The 25,474-nt window shown below is 44.1% G+C and overlaps 1 protein-coding gene across 2 annotated transcripts in view; it reads left to right on the top strand.

The window, feature by feature from the left end:
• Positions 1-25,474, top strand: part of LOC134165953 (BEN domain-containing protein 5) — a 954,442-nt gene that overhangs the window by 914,947 nt on the left and 14,021 nt on the right. For both annotated transcript variants that reach the window (XM_062623212.1, XM_062623211.1), the window contains exon 12: positions 25,126-25,222. In XM_062623212.1, the coding sequence (XP_062479196.1) occupies positions 25,126-25,222 (97 nt within the window). The remainder of the gene's footprint in view (positions 1-25,125; positions 25,223-25,474) is intronic.

The raw sequence follows: 25,474 nt of genomic DNA, 5'->3' as shown, positions 1-25,474 counted from the left end.
GAAAACTTTTTACTGCAACTGAAGAGGTTGCTCATAGAAGCCGTGTTGTCTCCATCATTCAACACCTGGCTGGGCAGCCTGCTTGTAGTTGAGCCTGCTGTCAACAGGGGTGGTTGGACTAGATGACACTCAGAGGTCCCTTTCAATCTCAACTATTCTGTTCTATTATTCAATGAAGATGCAAGTGATGTCACGTAATAGGATTTTGGCATACTCTGGGGAAAACTTAGTCTAAATCTTTGAGTAGCCTTCATCTATGATAATACTGCTTGGAGGACAAGAAAGACGTGGGGTCCAGAGGAGGAACACAGAAATTATCAGAGCTTGAAACACCTCTCCTGTGAGGATAGGCTGAGAGTTAGGGTTGTTCACCCTGGAGAAGGCTCCAGGTAGACCTTATTGCAGCCTTTCGATACATAAAAGGGGCTTATAAGCCTCCCCAGACTTTTTAGTAGGGCCCATAGCAATAGGTAATGGCTTTAAACTAAAGCAGAGTAGGCTCAGACTAGATAAAAAGAAGAATATTTTATGATGAAGGTGGCAAAACACTGGCACAGTTGCCCAGAGAGGTGGTAGATGCACCATCCCTGGTCAAGGTCAGGGTGGATGGGGCTCTGAGCAACCTGATGTAGTTGAAGATGTTGCTGCTCATTAAGGGGGATTGGACTAGATGACCTTTAAAGGTCCCTTCCAACCAAAATCATTCTATGATTCTATGATAAGAGAGCTGTGCATCTCAGAGTGTCTGTTCCAATCTTGTCGTGGATAGCACTGCTCAGTCTGTTCCTATAACCCTTCCTCAAAAGCAAGTGGGTAGAATTCATTGAAGATCTTCCTTGCTGAAATATGTCAGCCTAAAGCAACATCCTACTCTCTGGGAAGAACCAGTGTGGGACACTTAATTGTCTTTATATCGGCTAACAAAATGGAAGAGACAACTACAGCCAGTTTCTGTCTAGCAACAGACAGGTAAAACTGACTCTGTCTCATTCTCTGTTTCTCTTGTCTGGCCAATTCTTCTTTGCACTTTCACCATTGCCAGCTTTTGAGGTTAGGCCATAGACAGCTAACCTGGAAAATCTAGGAACAGCAAATACAAAAGATTGTAAAGAACGGCAAACTACTTTGGTTTGTTGTTTTGCAGAAAGATTTTGTTATCCAGTGTCTGGAGGGAGAAAAAAAAAGTGACTTGATAGTTACTAACAGCTGAAATAAATCCAAAAGAGAAAATATTCATACAGCAACACTCTCTGGATCCCAAAGTCTGTTTGTAATTATTCAATGCCTTCAATTCACTTTCATTTCAGAAACACAGGGAAGTATCCTTAGCACTAGGCTGCAGAACAAAAGATATTTGTATTTGCCTCTTCTACAAGTCACCCGTTAGCCCCACAAAGAGAACTGCTCTGATGGAAAATTCACCCATGGAGAGTTTCAGAGCCTTTAACCTCTGAAATGTGATCTCTAACCTCTTTCCATTTCTGGAATATTAGATACTGAATTATGGTTCCTGAAGACTGCAGTGACTGGTGTGCTAAAAGCCCCAAACGATGATCACGTAACACAGTTTGCTTATATTTCATGCTGGTGTGTAGTAACCAGTGAGCACATTTAGGTCTCTTTATTGTTTTACCTGCTTTCTACATACACACTGACATAATTTTATCCTTCTTTTCCTGTTTTATATTTGGGAGAATCTTGCTTGGATTAGAAGATTGCATGTTCCAGTGTGCAGGATGTGACATTTCAGTATCATGATTCTTGTAGGAAGCCCCAAGGGGATCATTCAGAACAGAAAAAGAAGGCCTGGAAAATATTGTTGTGAAAAATAGAGTCAGAAGCATATTTAAGTGCCATGTACCTATGTAATGGGATCAGTTCAGGGCCAGCAGAGAGGGGAGAGCACTGCTTGTCAAAACTCCAGCACCATCTTGTACAACAGCTGACTGGTCCTGGGAGGCTTCCCATGCATCTCCTAACCAGGCAAGGCTCTGCTTCATGAGTGAGATTTGATGGATTCATGGCCCAAAGTGCTGGCTTTGTTTATCTCCCTGAGTGTGGTACAAATCCTAGTTATTAAAAATCAAGAACAGAAAATCCAATTCTAGATGTAATATCAGTTCAGGTCCAATTTTGAGTAGGTGAAATAAACTAACTTCAGACACCAATGGACAGTTGAATGCTGCAGAGTAAAACAACACAATTTAGTACAATTTTCCACAGTTGACATATGTTGATCGATACAGGACTCAGATTTTAACAGGCATAGAATTTCAATTAAATTGAATTACAGAACAGTATAGTCATCACCATGCTAGGAGAGAGGTGCTTTAGCAAATGAGACAGACAACCACACTTTATGCATAGAATCACTGAATTGTTTGGGTTGGAAGGGACCTTAAAGCTCATCCAGTTCCAACTCCCTGCCTTGGGCAGGGACACCTTCCACTAGACCATGTTGCTCAAAGCCCCATCTGGCCTGGCCTAGGTGTGCTGTGCTGCAGCTGGTCTGTGAATCAAAAAGTGGGCTTTATCTTTCAAATTTTCAACAGTTAATTTTTAACCAAACTTTATCATTAAGGTAAATTGTTGGGGTTTTTTTCTGCTTCTTTTCTTTTTCCTTTTTCACTCTTTCCATTTCTACTGGGGCTTTGAAAAGGGTAAGCAGTGATTGTTTCTAAACTGACAGGCACTTTGTTCCACAAGCGGGCATGAAGCAAGGTATGCAAAGACTAGCCCAGGTGGGTCAGTTCTATTTTGACCACACTGGTCAGCCAAGACAATGGGGGCACAGCCACATGCAAATGCTGTGATGTGAATACATATGGAAAACTTTGTGATGCGCATTACAGGCTTGATGCTCATGGAAATAAAATTGTGCATGCTTCAAATGCCCCCTTTTTGTCTGCTCTTCTTGCAAACACTGATGGCTTGAGCTCAAAAGATCTTACTTCAGGGTTTTGTCTGTCCCGGTGTCCACTGACTGTGTCATGTAACAGTAGCAAACATTGACAGAGACAACTCAACTGTTGTCACTTAGCGGTGTTTATATTCTTTACAGAAAATAGCAAGAAGAGATTGACTTGTTTCAGTGAGGCAGGTGAGTGAATTTTGCCTGAGGGTATGAGGCAGGAGTAGAGCAACACAATCCCAAGTCACTGAATTCCTAGCTTAGGAACTTTGCATCATCAACACTGTCTTCCAGCCCTGGCAGAAGTGTTTGCCCAAGTAGAATGAGTAGTGTTAGCAAGACAGACTGCTATTTACCATGCTGTAGCTGGGTGTTTCAAAAGGATCTCTCCCAGATTCTAGGTGGCAGGTCTAGGTTTCCTTAAAGAAGCGGGTGCTTTTAGCTGCCTCCTGTTGGCTTTGCTCTAGAGAGTGGTTGAGTGCAGGCCGTCCTTTTCAGAGCACAATGCTCTAAAATGCTGTCAGTGTGAGACAGTTTCTGTGTTTCTGGGCTCTTCCCTGAAACATCCATTACCAGCCAGGCCACCAGGGTGTAGGGAAAGGCTAGTAACTGTGCATCAAAAGGTGACCCAGTGTCTCTAAGCCTCAATAGGTCTGACTGTGTTGTCTTTGAATGCTCCAGAGAGTGGCTGTGAGATGCTGTGAATGGTGTGATATATACAAGGAATTGCTTTTATATCCTCTGATGAGAATGTTGTGCATGTGTGTGAGTTCAGTGTTGCATTAACAGCCCCCCCCCCCCCAAAGTATCTATGGTACTGTGTCTTAGCCCTCATCTGGAGGGACCTGATTTAGAGGTGAAAAGTAAAGACTTCTCAGCAGCCCACTGAGTGCCTTGATTCTCTGTGAAAATATGCAACAAGAGTGCCAAACCTGGCAGCAGGTTATGTCTTGTGGACACATTTCCACTGACAAATGGAAAGACCACCACGTTCCTTCAGCCTCATGATGGATATGCTTTCCCAAATAGTTATCTGTTCCAAGCTGACCTTCTCCAGCCTTTTGCAGGTGCCCACCTGACCTTCTTGCCCTCTCTAAAGCCCAGGATCAATCCATATTAAAGCCTGTGGCATAGCTAGGGATATGTGTTTATGAGCTTCTGGCCATGACTTCAAATGCTTGTTCATCTCCATCTTCACCTACCAGCCTCTGGTGTTTTATAGTAGTTAAACTTGAGCCTCTCTGGATGTAGGTGAGTATGCTGGAGCTCTAACACAGCCTCTTCACTCATTTCTTGAGGGTGGTCATTGGGAAGGGAATACTGTGTGGGCCTTTGGGATCTCTCTGCATCTTTTTCCTTTAAAGCCTCCTGCAGCCTCAGGTACTGGTAGTATCTGACTTTAAATACCTGTACTGTCTTTTCTCTCTCACATGCTTTCTCAATGGGCTCCTCCTCTTTCTCTTCAGACTATTCAGGGTCTGATTCTTCTCATTTAGAGAGTAATTGACATTTCCATCACACTGTCCTTGTAGCTGTTCCTACTAAATGTCATTAAATTCACTTCTCTGTGCTAAGGATACCTCTCATTACACAAGAGTCCCAACATGCCTGCATTTGCAAACACAGTAATCACATATTGTTTATCTGTTAGCTCTGGCAGGTTCAAAGCCTAACTACTGGCACAGTGGCTACAGTGCTCTATGCAGAATAGCTCACTCAGATCTCACCTGCTCCAGAAGACAATATGCTTCCAGAAGAAGCAGCACAACTTTTAAGCTATACTGGGTACTTGCTTGTTCATTCCTTTTCCCAGGTATGCTTTGTATCTTCTGTGGCTTTGCCAAGTAGTAGAACTTATTTGAATCATCTCTGGATTGAAAATCAGACTGTTTTAAAAGTAGATGTGACTACTGTGAGAATGGTAAACCTTTTTGGACAGGAACCAGTCAAATCTTTCTGGATTTCATCGTGCTCTGCTGTCATTAAACCATATTTAGGTCACATAGAAGTCAGGCAAGCTGTGGTTTTGTCTGTTCAGGACACTGCAGAGCAGTATTGGGTTTAAGGATGGTGGTTCTCAGGTACCATCTGGTAGGTCTGCACTACAGTGGAGTCATGGCAGTGGCTCCATCATGGCTCCAACCAAGGTCCGACTGCTTAGGGGAACTGCAACTTTGGAATATCTGTAGAGATTAAAATGTTTACTCATTTGGACTCCAGTTAAGGGAAGAAAAATGTAAAAAATCCATCTATGCACATAACGTATATACTGATTCTCCAAAAGTCTGTTTTTCCTGCTGCCATATGGGGACATTCATTAGTGAGCCTGGGTGTGATCAGTGTAAATCTCCTGTGCTTCAATGCAAGGATCAATTGCATTTATATGACATCCCAAAAAGGATAGTTCTATTACAGATCAAATACTGTCTGGGCCAAGTAGAGCCTTGCTCATTTTGCAGGCTGCCTATAAACAGAGAGTACTAAAGGGTTTTGGTTGGGCGTTTTGGCTTTTTTTTGTTCTTAAAATATTCTTTCAGGAATTACTTCTTTTGCTGTCACTAACACTTCAGTCTGTGTGAAATAAATGAAGAGAAAATCCAGTCACTCTCTACAGCATTGCTCTTTTCTTGCTTTCTGCAGTACCTGCTAATTAAATGGCTCACTTATTGCATTTTCCCTATGGGATTAAATGTATTTGTAAAAAGAAAACTAAAAACACCTCCAGCCTTACTGCAAAGACTCAAACCCTGTATGAGAGAGTCAGAAGCATGTGGCCCATTGGAGATTTCATCTTTTGGGTTTCCAATTTATGATTTTCCTTTCCCACAGGAGTGCAGAAGGTCATACCCAGTGCTTGAGATGGCTGACCCCAAAAGTACTGCTGTAAGGGAGGAAGGGAGCCGAGCTGCTAGTGGAGCAGCATCAGGGTTAACACTTGTGAAAGATTCTCTGCCCTCTGCTAGTTCCAAAGAGTAGAGCAGTTATTTCTTTCCAAGTAATTACTACCTGGTTAGAAGCCTGATCCAGGACCTGCTGGACACAGAGGAAGGCTTCCCACTGGGCTGGGGTTTGGAACTCTCTGTCCTTTTGCTTGGGAGTGCTATTAATGGAGGACTCAGAAAAAGGGAGTCTGATCTTCAGTTACCAAATAGAGAAATTGCCATTTGTTGGCCGTGGGGCACTCCTGGGAATAGAGCTGTGTAGAGGTGGTGAAAGGGAACTCTTGCTGACTGTCACCAGCACTGGAAATGGTTTTTGGTAGTGCTGGGGATAGCCAAGAAACCTGGGCAGGTTGCAGCAGGTCAGCACAATAGAAATGGTTGCTTTTGTCTGAAGACTGGCTATAAATAACAAGAAGGTTTGACTTTTAAAGGGAATGTTAAAACTGAATGGGACTGCAGCCATTTGGCAAAGCCAGAGGTTGTGACCGGAGGTCATTGCAAGCTGATGAGAGAGGAGCTTGCCCTGGGGAGCACTTCTCCATCCTTGCAGTTAGAGAAATCTATACATGAGGTGAAAGGAAAGAATCAAACATGTTTATGCTTAAATCTGTGATCCTTTGGTGAAGGTTATATAAACATCTAGGAGTATAAAACTGGAGAGGAACTATGTACTTACTGAAATAGAAGGAAAAGGAAACAGTTTTGTATGAAGAGGATGAATAGTTCAAACAAACCTACATTGTCCCCCAAAAATATCATCTGCCCTCCTCTAAATGCTATTGCTGGTTAAGCCTTGCCTTGAAATTCTTCAGAGATGAATCCTCAGGAAGTGCTCCTTAGGAAGCTCTCCTGCCTTGCCTATTTTCTGCAAGGGGCTAAGAGAAAAGGAGGGTCCAGTTTCTGCCTGACACCTTCATACAACCTCAGGATATCCTTGGACATAACTGTGCTTGCAAACATTTTGATCATAAAAATTACATGAAGGTGGGGGCTAAATCATATTTCCCACTGTTCCTGCTCTCGCTCATCTCTGACACCAGTATTTGATCTATGTAATCAGCTGATCTGTGCTGGGAAGATTAGAAGTGAAGGATGTTCCTGTCTGTTACAGATTAGCAAAACATTAGAGGAGCCTTGGCATTATGAGACTTGAGGTAAATTGGCTTTGCCCACGTCAGTGCAAACTCACATTTTGCTGGGCAGGTTATAGTAATGGACGAGAAGAAGTTTCTTTTGGATCAGTTTTGCTGTACAGATCTGAAAGGAAACCAACGGGTAGGTTTTAAACTGCAATGTCAAAATAGCTTTAGGTTTTGGGAGGTAGTCTGGCAAAATGCTGTCATTTCACAGGATTTCTGTCATCTTGCGCTGCAGAAATCTTGTATGACTGCAAATTCTCTCAAGTGTTCCCTCAATCTTGAGCTCACAGGTATAGGATTAAGCTGAAGGCTGATTTCAGTGCCAGGATCTTGCTGGCCATCGATAGCGTGGAAATCAGAGGCACGTTCATACTGCAGAATTTAATCTAGTCCTTTTCCTCCCTTCTCCTCAGCGGCCCCAGCTCTATTCCTTGCATAGCTAGACAGATTCTCAAAGAGAAACGCTTTATAAGATGCTCATAATTTCCCCTAAACCATGGACTCTTTTCCCCATTATTACTGGTTTTGTACAATATAAATGTGAGTTTGCCCAGGGGTGCGGTCAGTTGCTCCAGGCAATCTGAATATGCAGAACCTGTCTGTCAGGATTTGAGGGTCAAGTGACTGTGTGCCATTTGAAAAGTGGCTTTTCCTGAGTTGCCATCTGTCTCCAGACTGATCTTGCTGGGTGTTCAGATTGCCCCAACACCCCAGAAACTTGTGCTTTCCCCTCAGCACATTCCTGCAGTAAGTCATCGCTCAGCAAGAACAACTTTCACCTATTAAGAAGCAAAACCTCAGAGGTAGACACAAATGGGATGTATTCACCAACCAGCAGATGCCTTCTGGGTTCAACTGGTGACTTTGTTTCACCAGTTCCATGTTGCTCCTCTTATGAAACCCATCCTGTATCCTTGCATCCTAATTTCAGTCTCCACTGCCTCCACTGCATCCTCTCTGTTTCAGTTTCCATGAGTTAGAGCAGTTCTAGTTAGCACAGGTTTCCTCATGGGGTTTTTAATATTTCTTTTCAGTCATTCATCAGATTAACCAGTATTGATGAATCTTTTACTCTTCCACATGAAGATGATAGGAAGAGACGCAGGCTTGGATGGGAACAAATGTGCTAGTAATATCCTTTCAGCCTGAAAGGCATAAGAGAGCTGCTCCTAATGATGAGAGGCAGATTCACAGTCAAATTGGCCTATTATTATTATCAGGGGGAAACTGAGTCAGAGACATGACAGACAGCATTTACCTCAGAAATCTGGCTGTCTTTTTAAGAGCTTTCATTTGCCTTTAGGAACCAAGGTCAATGTCCATATCTGAATATTTTGGGTTCTCTGTTCTCACTTGATACAGGCTTGATAACCTGGGTGTAAAAGCAGCATGTTTCAGCTCCCAGTCCTGTGCTTTGCCAGTTGTGGTGCCTCTCATCTCATGAGATTTCATGGAAATCACCCTTCTCCACCATGCCTCAGTTTCCCTGCATGTAGAACAGGGAGTCTGCTCAGTCTGGAGAGAGGGTGCAGAACCAGTAAGTTAAGTCTTGATGGTGAAACATGAAAACCTGGAGGTGCCTTTACGTACTGGCTGTGTGACCTTTGCTTTTAACAGTGCCACAGGACATGCCTCCTTGCAAAGCCCCAGAGAGACTGCCTGCAAAGCTTTCTATCACCTGGACCCTGCGAGATCCGATGCATCTCCAGGCAAGATGCTCATCACTCACTGAGCTTTTAATTCCTTAGAGAAGCAGAGGAGACAATATTCAGCAGCTGGTTATTTCTTCCTTTCCCTCAGTCCCTCACACAGAGTGTCAGTTAAAAAGAAAAAATAATGGCAGGGAACTGGCCATTAGCAAGGAAAACAGTTTAGGGAAGAGACAAAATAAAAATGCAATCAATTATCTCTCACCGTGCCCAGGTGCGTGGGTGCAGTCAATTCTCAGTCATCGAGAATTTCAGATGAGAAAAGGGAAGCTGTTCATGGCAAATTGCAAGTGCTGGGGGAAAGGGGGAGGGAGAAGGAGAGAGAAAGCAGAGAGAAGGGAGAGAAGGAGAGATTAATTTCCCTCTTGAGTGAGAAGTGTGTTTGAGACAGACAGATGGGCTGTAAATACTCCAAACCAAGGACAGGAGCTGAGACAAGGGAGAGGCTGGTGATTGAAGTGTGACTGTGATGGAGGTACTACATTTCCTGGCCAAGGTGACTGGTTTTGTTCTGAAAAGGGGAGAGTTCTGAGATGCAGCTGCTGCACTTCACATCAGCCTGGAACAGGACAGCGTATTTAGACTTGATAAGTGATATTCAGGTCCCAGTGGGGTTTTCCTTAAGGGTCAACCTCAACTGCCTGCTTTGTAAGGGAAGTCTGAAGGGGGAGAGGGGAGGGGAAGAAAGAAAGGAAGAAGGGAAGGGGGAGGGAAAGGAAGGAAGGAAGAAAGGAAGGAAGGAAGGAAGATGCTCTTCTTTCCTCATTAGAATTATTGAGCTGTCTACAAGTGGCGAGCGAGGGGACCATGTGAGCGGCAGTTAATCACATTGCTGTGAAATGTGACTGCTGCTGATAATAGGATCTTTCCTTCAGTAGAATTTCTGTTTCAGAAGTAGTGATTTTCACAAAGAAAAGAGGTCGAGGGAGATATCATTTCCGATCTAACAGAGCCTGTGTGCGTTCTCTTTAGGGAGAAAAACCTTGTGTTTTTCCTTTTCCGTTCAGCTTCCCTATTTGTATTATTATTATCATCATCCATTTTTCATTTTCACAGCCCAAACTCACTGAGTACAAATGTAATCCAGCTCCAGTCTGCCTGCTAGCAGATTAGCTCCCATTTAGTCATAAAGTTAACCAACCTTGTTCCAATCAATTAATCCCTAGAACCCTTAATTTATTGATGCTTCAGTCTACGCTAGCTGTTGAAAGGATGAACATCCTGCTTCAAAATGAACTGGTCTGTCTTTCCTCCAAGATACAGGAATTATAAGAGGATGGTAGTAAATAAGCATTTAGAAATCCCTTCTGTACAATCAAAGGCAACAGCAGCACTGAAGAGAATAAAGGAGATTTTAGCACGCATGAAAAACAGCGCAATAAATGAATCAGGCTCTCAGGACAGGAATAGCAGGGCTGCGGAGCCACTTTCGGCTCCTTCCGTCATAAACTGATCTAAGGTACATCAGGTTACTGCAAGTCACAAGCAAGTGAATGGGTGTTGATCCCACCCTCGGATTTTGCTTCCAGAGTCTCTTCACTCCTTTTGGGGGAGGCTGAATTATTTTCATCCTTCCCTAGAGTGTTCTCTAGGTCTTTGACTGGATTTACTGGTTAATCCAACATGAAACTTCTCCAAAGTACACTGAAATAAGTAGGAGTCTCTCAGTTGGTTTCCCTGGCTTCCAGATCAGGTGTTGCTAAAGCAGGTGCTTTAGTCAGAACTGATTAGAGTTGATCTGGTTGCATAAGAGAGAAAAAAAATGTAGCAATGAAAAGCATTGAAATGCTGAGGTTGTTTCCATGCTGCAAGACTGGAAAGGATCTATTTTTATTTTTGTCTTCATATTTTAAGTAGTAGTTGTTACTAACACATGTTCTCTTCTGAAAACACCCCCTTTGGAGAACAAAAAGTACCTGTAATTGTTTTGATATTAAAAACAAACCTGAAAATTGTAATCAACAGAAGCATTTCTGGAACAGAAACAAAGTGCAGGTCGAGGTGCTTGGAAGGGCCTAAATAACAGCCAGGTTCCAGCTCTCGTGCCCTTTCAGCATCAGGTCACACTGCGCTCCTCTGACAGCACGACATCAGTCTGGCATACTCTTCTGCCTGACAAACGATCTGCAAACAGACCCACATTTTCTCAGCTACATCAGCTCAAAATTACTTTGCCAAGCAGTTCTTGGGTGGCTGTTCAATTGCAAGCCGTTCTTCATGGCAGCTATGTTTTGACAGGCGATCTGCTTCAAGTGGGCTCTCCTCTCCTGTGGGCTTGTTTCCTTGTGCCTGCATTGGTTGAACGTGGGTGAGGCAGCACTTTGTGAGAGGTGAGCCAGCAGAACACATATTTCTTGCAAACTCTGAGAAAGTCAATGTACAGCAAGCACGGATGTAGCTGGAGTAAAGGGATTTTCCTCTAGAAAATCTTTGTGGAAGTATTTTTCATGCTATACCTTCCTTGATCTCCTCACCACATGTGTCTAGGCTGTCTCCTCTCACGCAAGAATCAGCTTGACTAAGGACAGGCACGTTCTTATGAACCAAGCTATGAAATGGTTCCTTTTCTTGTTTCTGCTGCTGCATTTCCACAGTGGGGTTGAAAATACCACATCCCCTTTTGCACTTTGATTTTCATCTACAAATGGAGGAGCCTGGCAGCCTTTGAAAGGTTTTACTATTGGCAGGTATTGCTTTATTTGTTGTTGTGACCTGCTATTCATGCCTCATAAATTCTGCATTAGTTACTGCATTTGGGAACGCCACTTAAAAGAATGTGCTGCAGCAAACGTTGATTCTTGCCTCGGTACGTGAAGTTGTGCCTGTGTGGTGTTCCCTTCGGGTCTTGGTAGGATTTCCTGGCAACAGAGAAGGGAAATTGGTCCTGAAAATGGCTGAGCCACATTTGTCCTGTCCTGTGCCCGTGCTAACTGGGGCAGTTAACCCATCTGCTCAGCTCATGGACGGCACCTTGCTGAGACGCACCTTAATGTCCTTGCCAGGAGAACAGGCTCTTGACTTGGTGTATATCTTACATTGTCCCTTTGAAGGCTGCTGGTTACAAAGGCTGGAGGAGCAGGTTAGGTTTGGTCTGACCTGGTTTGGTATTTCCTGTGAAAGAATCCTTTATTCCTGCTCTCTGTGGGTCTTTTTTAGACAGGCCACAAATTTCCTGTCCTTTCTGCTTTCTCTGCTCTTTGTCTGCTGGAATAGCTCAGGTATATCTCTCTGTTTGCTGTTTCAGTCCCTGCAAAGTCATACACAGAGCAAGGACTGATTTCCTGTACCTTCTCACTAAACTGAATGGTTATTGAACCAATACACATCGACTCTCCCTACCACTGCCAGGCCCTTGCAGTGTGGTCCAGCTGCCTTCCCTTCAGGTTTCCAGCACACTCGAGGGCCCTATTTGAATGCAGTTCAAGACTGAGGGTTCTGCCTCATTTCCAGCCTCACAGCTTCATTCTCTAACCTGTCGTCCCTCATCTCCTGTTCCTATACCCTACAGCACTGCAGCCCTGCTTGCATATGCTTCTTGCTTTTCCTTGTTTGCTTTCTGCACTTCCTCCCTCTGCCTACAGTGGCTTGCTTTTGCAGGCAGCGTATTTATTGCTAGCTGGCAAACACAAGCACTTGGACATACATTCAATTATCGTTGAACAATTTCCATTTACTCTGGTTTTGCTTTTTTCCCTTTCAGTTTCACTGAACACTGCCTGTATTTTCTCAGAGCTTTTTCTAATGCAATAGAGTCTGCTTCTGTTCCCTGCTTTGCTTTCTTTTTTCCCCCTTTTTTCCCTCTTTCCACATTTCCCATGTTTTCATTAAGCTCCTTCACTAAACTCTTGTGCCCATTTCTCCATGGCTGCTCTTTCTGTGCATTTGCACTGAGAAGGGTCCAAGTTTAACTTCAGTGAGTTAAATGCTCCCTTCACCTGGAAGGAAATCAATGGTACGGGCAGATTGGGGTTTTACCTACTCTAGCACACCAAAATGTCTTTCTTTTTGATGTAATCTCCCCCTCCCTTGTGGTTTCACTCACCTGTTTCTTCCATTAAAACCTGATTTATGCTTTACTTTTACACCAATGGAGTGCACTGAGGAAATGATAAGGGTCACTTCTGCTTACTGTTGAGGTGAAGGTGTGTTTTTTATCTTCAGATCAGTTCTCATGCATGTAGTCTTCCCTGAGAGCCCGCCTACACTCAGAGTTGCTGCTTTCCACTGCTTGCTTTCCCTTCCCTTGGGTTGGAAAAACATGACTGTATTTGGACCAACTCTTTCATAACATTTCTGATGTTTTTGTAAGAGAGACATTTTGATTCAATATCCACAAAGAGATGGGATAGTGCAAGAAGGGGAAGTCCATCTCTGAAATCATCCACTCTGGATGACTTCGCAGAAGGGTTGCTTTGGTCAAAATCTTTAGGAGCAGGGAAATATCTGTAGCACAGAGGTATTTTTAAGGTATTTTTAAACAAGCTGGCTTTGGCACAGGAGAAACAGCTTGAGGTGAGCAGTGCAGAGACACATGATTCATTAAGTTTATGAAAGAAGATGACAGAGGGTGATCAGCCACTATGTGGACATGAACCACTTCTCTGAGCTGTCCTTCTCCACAGCTCCATCAGCAACATTAGCTAGTGATGGGAGCTATCATGATGGTATCTCCTTTAAGTACTGTTCTTCAACCCACCCACACTAACAGCTTGTAGTGCCTGGTGAGTACAGTGATGAGACAGAGGCCTTTAGCCTTTCTCCTGTATGTACTTGGGTATCGCTTACTTACTGGGCATAGAGCTAATTGAAGGGTAGTTAATGCCATCGAGCACTGGGATGTATTTATATTTTTAACTACATGTAAGTGACTATCAACATCATAAATAATTACAGTCTGCCTCCCAGCCCCTCTGCTCCATTCCACCCTGCTAATTGCAACGCTTAGATCTCAATGAGCTCATTATGTTTTGTCAATATTCAGCTCTTTGGCTTGCTCACTTAGTAGGGACCGGGGGGACGCAAATGGGAGCTAAAGATTGAAAATGCCAAGCTCCTAGGGATTTGAGTTAGCGATCATCACTGCTTCATCTCTATGCACAATTTATTCAGCACTCCACCTTCCCTAATAAATTATAGATCCCTCAAAGGGAAGCTTTGCCATGGGCAATTGATGATGGGCAATTGCCTTACTCGGGGGAGCCCATTCTACGCAGTATTGAGCATCTTTGACATCTGGTCGTCACAGGATTGGATCCCTCCTGCACTTCCCCTCCACCCGTCTCTTCCACCCCTTTTGGGAAGCATTAACCTTTTCAATGTGATGTATGCGAAAGGGCGACAGTCAGCAGTGGCAGTTCCTAATGGATTCTGTTTGGTTGGTTGGTTGATTGTCTGAATTGCCTGCAATGCTGTCCAGACCTCTTGGAAAAGCAAGCCGGAGTGCAACCAATATTTTAATTAGCAGTAAAAGGCAGGGAGGCTTTTAAAGAAGAACAGTGTTTGAGTTCAGAAGTAAGGAGCAAATAAATGTGGGGCAGGGGACTTGAGATTCAGTCCAGCTGAAGATGGTAGCACATAGTACCTTTAAGGAGGGGCTGAATTTTCATAGCAGTGAGTGGTGAGATGGCTATGGTCATCTTCTGGGGCTTGTCTACAGCAGCCTTTACTTACCTATACAGTCTCTGTCTTCACTATTGTGTGATCCAAAGTCAACAGATCTTTTCAGTTTTTCCTCCTTGGGCTTTCTAGACTTCTGATCATCCTTTCCATAGCCCTCAAAGTCCCCAGGCAATTAAGCTGAAATTAAAGCAACTTCAGGAGTGACAAAGTTTAACTCAGCTTTGTGACTCCATGGACAAACACTGCTTCTCACAAGAGCCTGGGGCGCAGCTGTGAGCTCAGCACCCAGCTTTGCAGTGGCAAGTGAAGAGAGTCAGTCAGCCTCAGCCCTCTGCACCAGGCATGGCAGATGCAGCAAACGTCCTCTGGCACCCGCAGGTGGATATTCCCTCGTGATTCAGTGTAAACACCAGTGTCAGAAGTGGATCTGAGAAGGAAGAGCTCTCTCCAGGTCATGCAAAGGTTGGTGATGCTGTCTCACCTCAGCTGTGGATCAGTAAGGATGCTCTAGGATGATACTGGAACTTGTGAATAGAGGAAAATAGGGCTTCTGGAATTATTTCTTTAGTCACATGGATGGAGATAGAGATAGGCAACACAAACAGGTAGTGAGACTGTGCCAAGAGCAAAATAGGATCTGACCTCAAAAATATAAAGGCTTAATAGGAAAAGAAGTTGTATAAAAGAATTGGGTTTATGGAACAAAACCCAGCGAAACACCCAAACAAAACAATCAGCCAGTCTCCTATACCTGTTACCTTTATCTATTGGGACTGTTATTCAGTTCAGCCTCTCATTTTGTTGCACAGGCACTGTGCCAGAGCACGGAGCAGTGCAGCAGACAGGCCTCACCACTCTAAGGAGAGTTTGAAGGGGAAGTGATTTTTATAGCCATAAGTGACTCTCTAGAAAATGGAGAGATGCGAATTTGCTGCTTAGGTCTCTCATAAGCTCCAGAGGTTGCTGGTTAGATTATGGTCACAAGCATGTTGTTATGAAACCCCTTTTCACCAGGGAAAGTAGCAACACTAAAGCTAGCCCACCAGTTACTGCTGAATCCCCTCACACAAGCACTTGCTTTGAGATGCTCCTTTTATAAATCAAGGGCCACTCCTCCATTGACTGCTGCATTGGCTCTGCTTACAGCAGAGTACTTCCAGCCACTTCAGCAAAGGAGGCTGTTGTTTCAATGACAGGAGTTGGTGCAGCTGAAGTTTGGCAATGGTTTATTCTCACCCCATCAGAGAAGTGAGAGGAAGAAGAGACAGGCAGTGGAGAAGGGGAGAGATGGAGACTTTTCCAGCATCTTTATCCGGACACAGACCCACTGCTGCCAGCAGTCTTTCCCCAAGGGACATGATGCGGAAAACAAGCCAGCTTGGGTGAGTAGCTTTTTTAGCAAGGGCTTTGTGACAGCAGTCAGAGGAGTTATTTGTGGCATGGACTATATATAACTATATTTGTGTGTGTTAGATTAAATATATATATATATGTGCAGCGCCTTATCGCTGCATTCCAGCTTGAATTTTAAACACCATGAAAAAATCAAAGGGTTTAGAAAAAGCTAAATTTATCTTGGAATGGGAATTGTAATAGCAAAGAGGCAATTAATTGGGGGGTAGGGGTGGGAGTGGAGATTATAGTAATATTTTACTTCCCTACAAAGACAAAAATAGCATTCGTTTCCCCACCTACTAGTAACAGCTCTAATTCTCTTCTTCCCATTCACCAGCACCACTCTGGAGTGACCACCTACAGATGAGATCTGTACAGCTGATGTGAAGATAGCTTTTGGCCCAGCTCACGTGTGTGGAGGTTGGACTAGATGACCTTTGAAGGTCCCTTCCAACCCAAACAACCTGTGATTCCTGTGTCCCTGCACTGGGGAGGAAACCCCCCTACATCAGACAGCCTGAGCTTAAGTGGGGCATTGACCCTTGAGTCTGCGTCAGCAATGTAAGACAGAAATGAGGTCTTGGCTGATGTTCCTTCCTTCTCATTTTATTCCATTTAACTCTGGTTGTCCTCTTATCCTTTAGTGCCACTCAATCCCAATCAAAGCACCCAAAGACACCTTCATCACTGATTTATCCCTTGAGCTGGATGCGCTCTGCCACCCCATCCTACCCTGGACCTTGCAGAGAGGGTTGATGCCCTGTCTCTGGCTTGGCCAGGAATTATCATTGCAAAACCAACTCCCAGATCTCTCGTGTGTTCTGGGAGCCCTGAAAACATGCCACTCCCAGCAGAGCTTTCTGTTGCCTGCAGCCTACACCACAGCGCCTTATTCTGAATCAATACTTGCAGATACTGGAGATAACTCAGGGAGAGAAATACATTAACATAGCTGAAGAAACAAAGATAATGGTATTTTTTTGTTCCTTTTTTTTTCCCTTCCCTCCCTTCCCCCACAAAACCTTATTTCTCACCCCGTCCATCCTCATCTCCATGACCTGCACTTAGCAGGGCTGCACGTTCTTGAATTATTTCCCACTTTTCAATAGAGCCTTAAATCCTTTTAAAAAACTGCTTAATTGAAAAATTTCAATCAATCAATTTGTCCCTTCTCTCTCCCCTTTTTCTTGCCTTCCTCCCCTCCCCCAAACAGCCCCATTTGCAGTAAATAATCTGTAGCCAGACTTTCTGCTCTAAAGAAATAAATAATTCTGAATTTGCTGAATCCCGCCTCATCTCCCGGCTTTAAATCACTGCACTTTGTACTGAGCTCAGCCAAAATGTTGAACACGCTGAAGCATGACTATTACTTGGAGACTGCAAGTGTTTTTAAAGGTACAGCCTCTGAGGCCATGGTCCTTTTTTCCCCCAAGACAGTCTGAGAGAGGAACTAAACTAATTCCTGAGGATAAGTTGTCTCTTCCCTGCATTTTACCCCCTATAAATGCAGATGTTGCCTTGTCTTATCGAAGGACTTATCGGAGGCAGGAGAAATCCGGTGGGTCTTTAAGCAGACCCACTGTTTAATCAGAGGCATCTTGACTGAAACCATTTAATAGCCCCCGGACTGAGTCCTTTTCAGACGGGTGACTTAAGGTACATTCCAGGAGGTCTTTTCCATCTACTCTGACACTGTAGAGCAAATGCCCATAGTCCCAAGTACACATACTTGCACTTGGACACAGAAGAGCCTGGGGTATCCCAGCTAAGGTAGGAAGGTCCCCCCAAATCACTGTGAGTCTTGGAATCACTGTCAGCATTCTGCAATTCTCTTTATCTTCCTTCTATTCAAGATCTTTAAAGCCAGTTATATGCAGGTTTATGTCACAAGGGAACATAAACCTTCTGTCTCTTAATTCCTCATATTTCTTAGTGTCTTCTTCTTAGGATTGCTCTTGTCAAAGCTATTGACTATGCCCTGTCTGAAAATGCAAGCTGCAGCTGAAGAGGGAAAATGCAGCATGCAACAGATTACTGATGCCTTGTTATGATTTATACAACTCATGAGTTTCCAACAATTTAGAGATGAGAAATGGTTTATCCACACTTTGGAGTGTTGAAACACCCTTTCTGGCATTTATCTTGAAACCAATTTTGTTTGGGTGCAGGTGAATGTTACGCACAAAGCTGTGAGTGGAATGTCTAATGGGAACTGTCAGACATGGAACAATGGGTGTCATCATGCTTCTGGGCTGAGATGGGAGGGACTAAAAGGATCCCCCAAAAAGTTAATCTCATGATTTCCCAGTGTATTTTTTGGGGGGGTTAATTAGAATTGGAAAGCATTGTACCATTCTTACATTGCCAACCAAGCTGAAAACAAAAACTATTAAGTTTTCATGCTGTTTTTCCTTTGTGCGTTCGACATCATTCATCGGTGATAGGAGAAGATTGAGAATGCTGGATTTTCTTCCCCTCTGCTCATCCCTTTTTGGTCTATCAGAAAAAAATCAGCTCTGTAATTTTCATTGACTGTAAAGAGCTGAGGTCAGCTAATACACAAGGGCTCCTTCCCAGATTTGGCAAGGGACCAGAATTAAACAACAGGAAAGATGAGAAATGTTAAAATCACAAGAAGAGAACTCATCCTAGTGTTTTCCTGATACTCCAAATAAACATCTGTTAGGCATCAATGTGAGACTGGTAAATGCAGGTCCAAATTAATTTGGGGACAATTTGATAGAAGCTGCTATAACCAGGTTTTAAGTATATAATTTTTGAAGTATACCAACATATAGAGCAATGCTGATGAAATATTTTCATGAATTAAAACATCCTGGTGCTGAAATTCACCCTTTTTCAGCTGTGAGTTTGATTCTGACCTTTGTCCCTTAAATAACCTCATCAGGAGTCAGCACTGCTAAGATATTAAATAAACCATTTTCTTTGGTCATTTTATAGTTTAGGGCAGATTACCATTTACAGGAGGGCCCATTTCCATCTCCCACTGGAGTAGAAGGACCGTAAGATGGATAAAATGTAATTTACACGGAGCAATGTGAAGATAGCATCAGGATAATGGAGCAGCAGTCAGAGGCGTCCCTGCAAAATCATGCTTACAGAGCTGGTAACTGGCATGTGGATTCAGAGGTAAAAAAGGGCAGTGGTCCTGTTGTGTTTCTAGTGTTGCTTTGGCAGTGTCTGAGACATCTCACTCCTCTCTATTTCTGTGCTTGCTCTGGACAGCCTGATCTTCCTTTCCCTATTGGCGTGTCTTGAATCATATGTTGAACCAAGTGCTCCCTTTTCATGGCCACATGTGGTAGCAGCTCTGCAGCTCAGTATTGCATGGAGGTTTTCAGCGGTACCAAAATGTGTTGTTCACTTGGGTGGCTTCCCCACTGCAGAGGGAGGGTTGGGGTGCAGGGATGCAAGACCACACTGCCGTCTGCTCCCCTTGAGTCTCTGCTGATCTTCAATGGCAGCACCCCAGCATGGTCAGGAATGCTTGGCTCCTGGGCAGCACCTCCACCCTCTTGCCTTTTTCTCTCTCTGCCTTGAGATCCCTCCGTTCCCCACACCCAGATGTTAGCTGGGATCTGTCTGTTTCAGTTTGGTTCGTCAGAAGGGCAGAAGCAATAGCTGATACTGAAACGAGCTCATGGGAAATACAGCCTGGCCTTTGCAGCACAGTCCCTCTGACAGAGATAAAACAGTGCTCTCCAAGATACCTGCTCTCCAACCTCCTCTTTCAGAGGAGGAGAGAAAATTACAGGCCTCTGATTACTCAGGGAGAAGAGCGCCCAACTTCCATCTTCGTAATTTCTTCCACTACAATCAGGCATTTCAGGAAAAGGGCCTGAAAGCCTGAAATAGTCAGTCAGGGATCTTTCCACTCAGTTCCTCCCCTGATAACACACCAGAGGAATAAAAATGAAGACTCATCATCGCTGTTACGTTCCATTTCCAAAAGTATCTGTCCCAGATACAGAGACTGGAAACTGAGGCTGTTGGGAACAGAAATACTCTCCTTTGGGAAAGTCTGGTTGCTATTTCCAGGCTGCTTGTTTTGGGGGCATTTCTAGATTTTAAGGCTGGACTGTCTGGTTACATTTCTCTAGCTTGACCTGCTGAGTACCATGAGAGGGTGACATCGGTACTTCCCACATCAAGCCTGGTTCTTACACTAGAGCTATTCTGTGGTCTCATTGGAAGTAGCAGACTCTCCCCATGCATGCCCACATGTTCCTCACAGCCCTGCAAAACCAATACCCTGAAGCTTTAGGGCTTGCCTGGCCAAATCCTGCTCTCTTGGAAGTCAGTAGAGAGGACAGGGTAAGTCCTATTCCCCCACCTCTCCCTTTTAGAAGCTTCCTCCTTTGAAACAGGTAACCAGATACACAGAACATTGTGAATCTTGTTTCCATAGATGACAGTCTCAGGGAAGGATGCATCATTAGCATCCAGGCTTGCACCTTGATAAATGGTAGTGAAAAGCTATAGAATAGCCCCTCTCACCCCTCACCTCCCCTGCCACCAAGTCTCTATATTGCCTCAACTACACTTTGCTCCCCCAATTAGACGTGATATGGGCACCATCTCTTATTTACTAGAGAACAGTGTTAACCCTGTGAGATGGAACAAGTAACTGGTGAAAACAGCTCTGCTAAAATAGAGGACTAGTTCTGATCAGGCTTGCCTTGTTATAACACAGTGGTTTAAAGCCATGTAATGCCGTTTTCCATTACAGCTCTTGTTCAAGTCAGGAAGGGGTTTCATCCATTGATGGGAGCTGTTTTAAACACACGAGAAAACCTCATCCATATTTCTCTTGAGAATGTATGAAGCTGACAGTACGCTAGCTGACCACAGCCATCAGGGACTCTCCCACACAAAATAACCCTCTTTTCATAAATAACGGGATTGTTGTGGCGGGCTGAGATTTGCTATAGAATTCAGTGTTCTTGAACAAAGAGCTTTTTCTGGTTTTTAATTTGAGCTATTAAAAAGATTCATCTTTTTGTGTCTCATTCCCCCTCCCCTTTTTCTCCCTTTCCTACTTATTTTTTTCCCTTTCTCTCTGTCTTTAGGCTAACTTAAAGCTGTTTGTCTGAAACAAAAGACTTGCCTGGGTCTGGTCAGTGGTGCCTCTGGATTGAATGGTCATGATTTTAAATCCTGTTTAGGACTAAACTTGGACGAATTCCATAAGCTAATAACCCAGCGCAGTGTTTCACATTGATGGAGGTGCCGTCCTCTAGATGAGACATAAAACCAGAGATCCAATCTGCCTGGCAGAGACCCCACAGGACTTATCAAAGATGAGTGGGGCCTGCTAACTGTTTTGCCCTTGTCAAATCCTTACCACCACCACGGTTTCTATTCCTGTTCCAAAGCAATGACACTGGACCTTATGGAAACAAGATGGTGAATTTGAAGGAGCTATCCTTTTCCTAGTTACTTAAAGCAGTTTGCAGTGTCTGGCAAAAGGGGAGAAAAAGAGATAATCCACTCACTTGAAAGTGGAATGACCCTGCATTTCAAAAAGCAAAACAAAAGGGAGCAAATGGTGCCACCATGCTCTGCAGCAGAGACATTATTAAATGATCAGTGAGCTATTAAAGCAGCAACATTTAGTACCTCCCCTAATGACTTGTACTGCTAACTGGTTTCCAAATTGAGATTTTTATTGCCTTCATGCACAGACAGAACAAGGCTGTGCCTGTGCTTCTAGAAGCTCCAGCTTAAGCAGACTGTTCACAATAGAATCGATGAATCCTAGTTGAAAACTAGTAACGGCTTATGAGATTCCCTATGCCTTTGTCCTCTTTCCTTAGCAGAGCTGGAAGCTTTGGGGTGTGAGGCATGGTAGGAATCATAAATATGGGGATTTTGCAGAGCCCAGCATGATTCTTGAGCTTCCCAACATCTGTGAAATTTGGCAGTCGTGCACAGACTGTCCTGAAATCTCCCCAAAACCACTGATGCTATTCAGAGTGAGTGCTGTGAGAAGAGCCTTTGCAGAAGGGATCTTGGGATCTCCAGGAAGGGAGAGGAAATGGAGTTGCAGACAGTAGTGAAGGTGAAGATTCAGGTGGTTCCTCCATGACTCTCCCAAATCGATTTCTACTGTCTCATATGAGCTGAACAACCATGATGGGAATACCTGGGAAATGAAATGGCCTTCTATCAAGAGCAGCTCAAGCAAGGAAGGGAGTTCCTGTGGGCAAAAGCACAGCATGTGCCATGGCAGAAAGGAACGAGGTTTAAAACCAACCAACCACCCAACCAATCCACCCACTGAACGTGGGTTCTGGTTGTAGTTGCAGTTATTTATGTGTTTATCACATCCTGTAGGCCAAAGTGGAGTCCGGGTGTTCTGTGTACCTGAATTAAATGCAAATGTCATTGCTTGGATTTGTTTTCCTCCACTGGTTCTGCATGCATGTGCCCCCTGCACTTACTGAGTGAGTCAGGCCATTCCTCACCCAGGTGAGGCAGTCACATGGAGAGACTGTTACTGCTATTTTATATATCAATTCCCTGATTTCCATGACAGAAACTGCTCATCCTTTACAGAGGCAGCAGGCAATGCAGAGGCAGTAGGATGGCTTGAGAGACCGGTATTAGAACATGCACATTTTTTACCCCATGCTGGTTTGAGTTTCCTTCCATCAATGCTGACTGAAAGCTGTCCCCATTTCGTGACTTTTCAGTGGCTGCATGTGGCACAGGTGTCTTCCCACTGCCCACATACCTGTGTGTCTGTGCTCTTCAAAATGCCTCTACCTTGCCTGGTAATCTTAGCAAACAGAAGGTCTGTGCGGGCTGCAAAACCTGTTAAGAACTGTAGAAAAATGGGATGAAGTGGCCTTAGAGGCCCTTCTATAGTTCCTTCACACAGGACCAGTTATATTTAAACCAGCTGTGTCAGCTGTGTGTTTAACCTGATCTTGAAGACTGGAGATATCCAGATGTACTAAGGCAGGTTATTCTAGTGGTTAACTATCCCTACCTTTAGAAAGCTATTCCTAAAACCTAAGTTCAGCAGTAGAACTGGATTCCTACAGGTCAGGGTTAAGGCAGAGTTGTAAGGCACCCTTGTAGGAGCTCAGGTAGCCACTTCCTTGTCTGCACCCAGTCTCATCAAAGGGCTTCTTCTCCCGGGACAGCAGGTTAGGTATTTCCCACTGTGCAAACACAAGGAGCAAGGTAGAGACAAAGAAAAGGGCAACAGGGCCACTTCTGGCAGAGGAGCCTTCTGAGATTGGCAGTGACAGAATGTCCTAGAGACTTTACTGAGTCCAATTACCACTTTATGTCTTTAAAGTGCCGAGTAAATGAAAGAAACCACAAGATCAAGCCATGTTAGTCTCCTCAATCCCTTCCGTGTTTGGCAGCCCTCTCCTCTCTCACTTTCTCAGACTACTTTGAACTCTTTAACCTCTGCCTCTGCTTTGAGTTCACATCTGCAGAAACCAAGCTGGCCCCAGCCACCCCCAAATTCCAGTCACAATCACAAAACACTGTCAAAGCAATGCTGCCCTCACTCGAACGGATAAACCTGCAGCTGCCTCCAACTTCCTCGACTTCCATGCACGTACGGTACTGTTAGTCTTGTCCGTCAGTGCTGGCAGGCTGCAGGGAGCTCACTGGGTACTGCTGCAGCCCTGCAACAGCCGGTGCTGTTTCACACAACCAGCTCTCCCTGTCCACGCAGACAACAGCCGTGAACACCAGCTGTTCAGGCTCTGCTGTACTCTTGCGCAGAAGAATATAGATGCCTGCAGCACGTATGGTATTAGGATCGCAATGATAGCATATCAGGATAGACCCTGAAACAGAAGGGATAGATGCATGCAGCCATCCTCAGGCACAGCAGTGGGAACTGGAAAAGTGGGACCAGATCACTGGATAGAAAAGCAGTGTCAGGAGTCATCTTCAGCCACGAGAACCGGTCTTGACTGCAGTGCTGGTGGCTGGCTTTTTGCCACACTAGAGCTAAAGACCGAGTCACATCAGTTCAGCCTCCCCTTTAAATAAAGAAATAAATGAGAAAGAGATCTCAGAGTGATGCCTGAATCTGATGTCTCATGCTCACTTGTTTTGATGTGTCTAATGTAAGTGGGTGGGTAATAAGAGCTTCATTTAGAAGCTAGCATCTTCACAGGCGCTGCTGGAAGCCCTTGGGATGCTGCACTTCTGGAATTTTCCTCCAATGGAAACATCAGCAGATAACTACTGATAAAGCAGAACAGGCACACAAAACAACCCAGCAATGCGTTATTTTCCTGGACTGCTGAGCTTTTAGATCCCAACGTGTATTTAGATTCCCTAGGCTATGTACCCACCCCTCCTACTGCATCAGCACTCCCAAAATGGCCATTACAGCGACCATGTGGGGCAGCGTCCTAGAGATGTGGTTACTGTAGCATAGATAGGCATCAGTTCAAAACAGGCAAATAAAGGAGACAGCCCCCATAATAAAGCTGTGGATAACAGCACTGACTGCATTTCTCTCCATTGGATATCACCCTGTAGATGATAAGCAGGTCATGCTGTGTAACAGGCAGACCTAGTGCTAACATTCCACATGAGCAGGAGATTCACGCCATGCATATGTTGCCTGCGATTGTTTTTCAATGCATTCCCAGGTGATTCAGCTTTTTTTTAGGAAACTGAGTCATCAAGAAGGTCTGGTTCCTGTGCCTGCAAGGTCTCTGATGCACAGCACCTGCCTAGTCTTGGGTTTAGGATTAACTGAAGGAGGAACTGTGCCTAGTGAGGAGAGAAGAGCCTCTGGAGTTACTGCTGACATCCTTAAGGTAGTCTACTGTCCTTCCATTTTAGTGCTAAAATGACCATTTCAGGTCCTGAATACAGCACAGACAAAGAACTGTCTGTTCTCCTAGGACAGACAACATGGGGGTCAGTGATAAAGGTTTGGATGGCTTTGGCTTGCATCCTAACCTTGAGTTTGTACACTGGTCCACAGCTGGTTCATACCATGACATTGCTGACCTTGTTTGCTGGATACAAACACAGAAATGCTTCCTGTATTCAAACATTTAGGTAATTATTTTCCCTGAACATGGAAACTGGAGGACCCCTTTTGTCTAATGTATTACTTCATGACAACCACAGGGATCTGCAACCAGGCATGGGGGAAAAGGGAGATTACTTCCTCCTGTCTGTGGTTTTATGCAGCATCTGCCTATGAAAACAAGAAGCAAAGATGATGAGCCCCACTTTATCTGCTTGTGTAAGTCATTTTGCCTGAAGCCTAGGCACTGTGGGATGGTTAATGTAAAACTTGCTCATGCATCAAATAGCAGTAATTTACCTTTAGACTCTGCTTTTTATTATTATTAATTATTTCAAAAAAATGCTCCTTAATTAAAAACTCACAGATATGAAGCTTGGAAGAAATGTGGCCAGGACGTTCTTGGATTACTACAGGCTGAACTCCTTGGTGGAGGGACCACTAGCACCAACTCCTAAGACTCGGTAGGTCAGAAAGCAATTTCTCTTGCTTTAGCAGGGCTGCTTTTTTAATACCTTTCATGACTAAACTTTAGTGCTACTGCATTATGGCTTCATAACAAGCGTGCTAGTCTAACTGTGCTTGTTTTATTGAAATTCCATTCGGAAATAAAGCATTTATGATCAGGAAAGATACCTGGGTTATGTCTGAAAAAAATATTCAGAGGATTTTGGAGATGTCGATATCTTCCTTGAATTCTGTCTGCTACACACCAA

This window comes from Pezoporus occidentalis, unplaced genomic scaffold (assembly GCF_034315485.1).
Source record: "Pezoporus occidentalis ecotype Australia unplaced genomic scaffold, CSIRO_AGI_Poc_V1 ctg25, whole genome shotgun sequence".
In the NCBI taxonomy this organism is placed as follows: domain Eukaryota; kingdom Metazoa; phylum Chordata; class Aves; order Psittaciformes; family Psittacidae; genus Pezoporus; species Pezoporus occidentalis.
This window is presented reverse-complemented; position numbering and strand designations above follow the sequence as displayed.